This window comes from Colletotrichum chrysophilum, assembly GCF_026319265.1.
Source record: "Colletotrichum chrysophilum strain AFK26 chromosome Unknown scaffold_357, whole genome shotgun sequence".
Classification (NCBI taxonomy): Eukaryota; Fungi; Ascomycota; class Sordariomycetes; order Glomerellales; family Glomerellaceae; genus Colletotrichum; species Colletotrichum chrysophilum.
The window spans coordinates 1-5,187 of NW_026517644.1; the positions used below are offsets into that span (position 1 = coordinate 1).

The 5,187-nt window shown below is 51.0% G+C and overlaps 1 protein-coding gene across 1 annotated transcript; it reads right to left on the reverse strand.

The window, feature by feature from the left end:
* Positions 1–2,857: 2,857 nt before the first annotated feature.
* Positions 2,858–3,230, reverse strand: COL26b_014382 (uncharacterized protein; the record flags this gene model as incomplete). The annotated part of the gene is made up of 1 exon (XM_053186954.1): positions 2,858–3,230. A coding segment is annotated over one exon (373 nt), but the record flags the coding sequence as incomplete, so codon positions are not given.
* Positions 3,231–5,187: the final 1,957 nt, after the last annotated feature.

Consider the following 5,187-nt stretch of genomic DNA (forward strand, 5'->3'; position numbering starts at 1 on the left):
GGAAGAAAGGACTTTACAAGGGTAGGCACCTAACAGCGGTGAAGCAGGCCGGGTTAGGCGGCGTACTGCGGCAGAATAGTGGGTCCAACGGAGCCGGATCTCGGTAACTGCTCCGGCGAAGCCGGAGATATCAATCCGGGCTCTAGTCCGTGACAATCAACCATCTCACCCATCGTGCCACCACTTCCTTGCACCAACAAGTCTTTGTGGGTTGTGGTGGACAATCTGGCGATCGCATGTACGTTCATTACATGATAAATCGCGGGGTAAGCCCACGATCACCGCTGCCGGGCGAATTCATGTTTTTTCCGGATAGCAAGGATTATGAAACCTCACGGGAAGTTGCCGAACACGAACTTCCTCTTGCCCTTTGGGCGTCCGACTTAGCAACAAGCATCTGCGTGCCCACACTGCTTGGGGACCTCATTCTGGCAAGACAGCAATGTTTCATAGGTGACCTCAAGAGCATCACTGCCGAAATCCTCAGCCTTGGGCCTGAAGCCGAGCATGCAGAAAAGCTCACACTGCCTTGCGTCCGCGTGAACGCCCAACTGAACCACACAGGAGGGTCTTCCGAACTTGCGGACTTTTCCAGGGGTGCTCGACACCAGAAGGAAGACATCGATAAGCTTTTGGAACTGTTGTTGGTAGAGCCGGGTACACTGAAGCACGACGTCGAACGATGGTTCTGCAGCCAGCCAGAGGGAATTCTGGATGAACACCAAAGCTTATCGCCCCACTGTACTGACAAGTACTCGAGCGCCTGTGTCTTCAATGTCGTTCAGAATCTCGTCAAGGGCGCCACCATCTGGGCATACATTGGTCATCTCTTGAGGGAGTTGCAACGTGTTGGCACCGAGAGCATATGTCGGCCTGTGCTTCTTCAAGAACTTTCTAACTCCTGCATGCTGGAATGGGCACGTTTGCAAGCAGTCTTGAAGCGCTTCATCTATCAAGGCTTCGGAATTGGTCATTTTCAACGCAAGTCAAACGCTTTCGATCAGCTCGGAAACCCTGTAATTGTCTTCAAGAATGACCCCACGGAAATCATCGACAGCGATTCTCAGCGATACCTACTGTTTCACCTTGCTCATGCATCCGAGAACCCAGCAGATGTTATTTACATGTTGGGCTACCTCGCTGGGTTGTGGAAGCAAGAGCCACAGACTTCAACTTTCTTGTACAATCCCCGCGATCATGAAAACAAGGCGTTTCACGAATTCGTCTCTGTCAATGATTACGTGAAAAAGCTCTCGGAATTATTGGGTCTACCGCCACCGTCCGGCACGGAAGGCTGTTCCTTTGTGTCAAAATGTCACACTCTGGAGATCGACTTTCTCAACAGTTTGAAAAGGGACAAGTTCATTGACTTGCGCGTCTACTGCGGCCCAATCGCCGTCCTTTTGAGAACTAGCATGGCCAAAGGCTGCCTCAACAAGCTTGATGAACTTGTCACTGACCGCATGGGTACAACTATTAGGGGCCTGTATGAAGACGTTCTCAGGGACTCCATCTCCGATCTTGATGCGCATTGCGAGCAGTTGAGAGTGTCATTTCGGCAAAAGAATGTCTCGGTGCCACTCAATTCTCCCCTCTCTGCTGAAGAGAGCACGCGACGTCGTGATACAAAGTCCGAAAGGTCGTACGGAATCGACCGAATGTCCTGCAACTCGGCAGGCTTAGCAGAGACCGATGAAAGACCTCAGATGCAACACCAGCTATTCAACAGCGAGCAAGTTTGTCCGGCTGCAAACAAGTCCTCCAAGCGACCGAATCGGAAGAATAAAAGCGACTGCCCAGCCAGTCCCAAAAGTCCTGATGCACGCAAAGGAGATGACAAGCATGTTGCGAGAAATGTCACCGTGGAAGCAGACACGCTGGGGTCTATGACATTCAAGGTCAAATCTTCCACTGCAGAATTCTTCTGGACACTATTCAGCAAGTCGAAAGCTCGCTCATCCACTAGCTGGAAATCATTTGAGGCGGCTATGGCCGATCTGGGATTCTCGATCATGCGCAACAAAGGTGGTTCATCTGTTGCCTTCGTCCCCTCGGAAGATTCACCACAGCTTCGTCCCGTGACGATTCACGCACCGCACCACTTCCAGATCGAAGGATACCGGAGTTTGATTCTATCTCGCCGATTGACGAGAGCCTACGGATGGGATGAAAACACTTTCCAAGTTTCCTAGGAGAGCGACTAACAAGTGTGAGGATTGCGGACGCGCCCGGTCTGATTGCTGTAGCTCGGAATGGTTGCTGTCGGCCCGCGGCCTAAACTTTGTCAATAACAACTTCCACTTGGAATCGTTCGGGTGAAGTTGATCCTTCTGGACTTCTGTTTCGTATTGGAATGTATGGATGTGTTGTAAAGCTTGCTTCTGTAACTCTCAGCAAGGGCTTTTTCGAAATGTCTTAAGAACGGAGCAGTGCATGGATGGAATACTACTCGATCTTGAGCTTCCTCTCGTTCTATTCATCTGTCGATGGCCTTGGACACTAGAAAAGAGTAAATGTACAGGGTTATCTCATGGCAAAACTATCATTCCTATTCACTTTGCTTCTCCTAGTCTCGGAACCTCTCTTCCCACCGCATCCCGCATGATTTCTTGGACCCAACTCGGCAGACCCCTGTTTCCGGATGCCCAAGACCACTGGTCTGGAATTATGAGCTGTCCACCTCGACAACTGAAGATTTGACCAGTCACCCTTTTTGCCACATCCTCTGGTTCCATCATACGCCCATAGGACTGTTCCACCCTCTCAGCGTGGGCCGTAGTCATATTCGTTCTGACCCACATTGGATGTACCACGGTGGTCAATATTCCAGATGCTTTGTATACATGCTTGATCTCACAGGAAAGACCCTCGCTGAATGCCAAAGCGCCAGCCTTGGTTGCGGAGTAGTCCACTGCGGTGGGCAAAGCTGAGTAGGATGCCATGCTTGCCACGGTGACAATGTGGCCCTTGTTTTTCATAATCATGTCGGGGATAAACTGCTTGGCTGTAGACCACAGAGAAAGGAGGTTGACGCCAAATATTCTCCGTAAGTCTTCCGGGTCGGTTTCGATGACAGAGTGAGTGTAGGCGACACCGGCATTGTTGACTACGATAGACGGATTGCCCAAAGAGGCCCGGATCTCCGTTGCGGTCGCTGATACGGCTTCTGGCGAGGTAATATCGCACTTCCAGTACTTGACTTTTTGATTGGAACGCAGATCTGCGGGCATTGGTTGAGTATCAAGTACCGCAACAGTAACTCCCTTCTGAGCGAGACCTATCACAATGGCCTTTCCAATTCCGTTACAGCCACCAGTCACGACCGCAATCTCATTTGCCCATCTCCAACCAGGATGACTGGTAAGGCGCCAGTTGTTCAAGGCCCATCGGTTCGCTGCTCTGTTTAGGTATCTAGCAATTCCTGCAACCAGAAGAATCTGTAATGGGAGTCGGTAGCGGACCACAAAATTTGCGGTCAGCAATTGGTGAAGTCTATTAAGACTTGGGGATCGCCGCAACATGTCGGGCGGTGAATAAGCAACGAAGGTGAGAAGGGACGCAGGAACAAGAGGATGAACAGCAACAGCCGCAATGCCGTTGATCGTCTTGAGGGTGGAGCTGAGGATGTCCGTCATTGTGATGAGAAGTTCGATAAGTAGAAGATCTTTGCAGACGCCACTTAATTCTCGGCAGACGGACTCTCATGGTCTTATACCTCACTGTTGCTGCGGCTCTTACCCGCAACAATTCATCTGTTCAAGTCAGATGGCGTCCGATAAAACTGGGCGGCCGTGCCACAGCTCCCGGAAACTTGTTGCTCTTTTCGTATTCTGAGACGTGACAGCGTGGTGGTCTCCCTGTACGACACACTTGCTCGTTTCTCCGATCAATCAATGTAGACTTGATATTAGATTACCAACCAACGGACTCGGGCTCGCGGAATTTCCGCTGTACAGAGTTGTACAACATGCCCATGAACAGAGCACTACCTTCCTCATCTTTCTCCGTTGAATACTGTCCACTTTCCTAGAATTAGAGCCACATGGTCATGAGGTGTGATCAGCAAGATCTCCGGGCGGCACGGGGGAGATCGACAACGCTAAACCCAAGTAGGAAGAATGTCTCCGGCGCATCCACTCCCCCGCGAAATTCACAGGGACAGGGTACGTGGCTAGGGACATGTTTAAGCCAACCCATTTCAGCACAACCGGGGTATCAGGCGGGTTCCATCCGGGAAGCTTTTATGTTTTTGTGAAACTCTATCGCCTCTCAGCCATCCAGCACGCGTACTTCAAGAGCTTGTTAATGCACGGCGAGCGATAGGAGGAGCATTGACCGAAAACTGGTCTGATCAGATCGTACATCAATCCTACTGAAGGGATCTCTTCCAGGGTCCAGCGATTGATCGATTGCAACAACCCTCTCTGATACAAGATGTGACTACTGCGCACAGCATTCGTATGGGAATTACAAACTCAAGGAACAATAGGCACCTGCAAGCTAACGTGGACCAGATCAAACCAGAGGCCCTGGAAGCCACCTCTCCGCGCTGCCCAAGCAAGATCAACGAAATTATCAAGGGCTGCCAGATGTTGGGGATGTGAGGCGAATAAGCCCAAGCCACGTATTATCCTACTGGCGCTTTCCCTCGTTTCAAGCATCGCCACCAGAAGAGGAAGTCCAACAGGAAGTCCTCTCATATCTTCAGGTGTTAAGTTGACGAATCCAGTCAACTCTGCGCAGATCATGTTGGCATGCCAGCGCGCAACAGCGTCCTCAACCCCCAGCGGATATCTAAGCCGATGTATGAGAAGTAAAGCGGCGGTTCGGTAAACGCGAGCTTGTGTAAGCATCGCAGCGACCTCAATTGAAGTAAAGTCTTCGAAAAGTGTGGGCGGTGCGGACGGCTCCCATGCCCGTATCGCTCGCTCTACGGCCGTAAAAGCGTCGTCCACTTCTGAAAGCCGTTCTTGACTCTGTTTTAGGAGGTCCTGGCTAGACCATGTCTTCATCCTCTCGCTAACTTCGCATAGTTCGTGCAACAGGGGGAGAAGGGACCAGCATAGACCCACCGACCTGTCGACAATAAAGCGATCGGTTTTTGGCACTTGAATAACAGGTATTTCCCGCCGTATCAATGACTCAGCTGTGTCGAACAGAATCGGCGTGATTGAGATCGGATCGAAT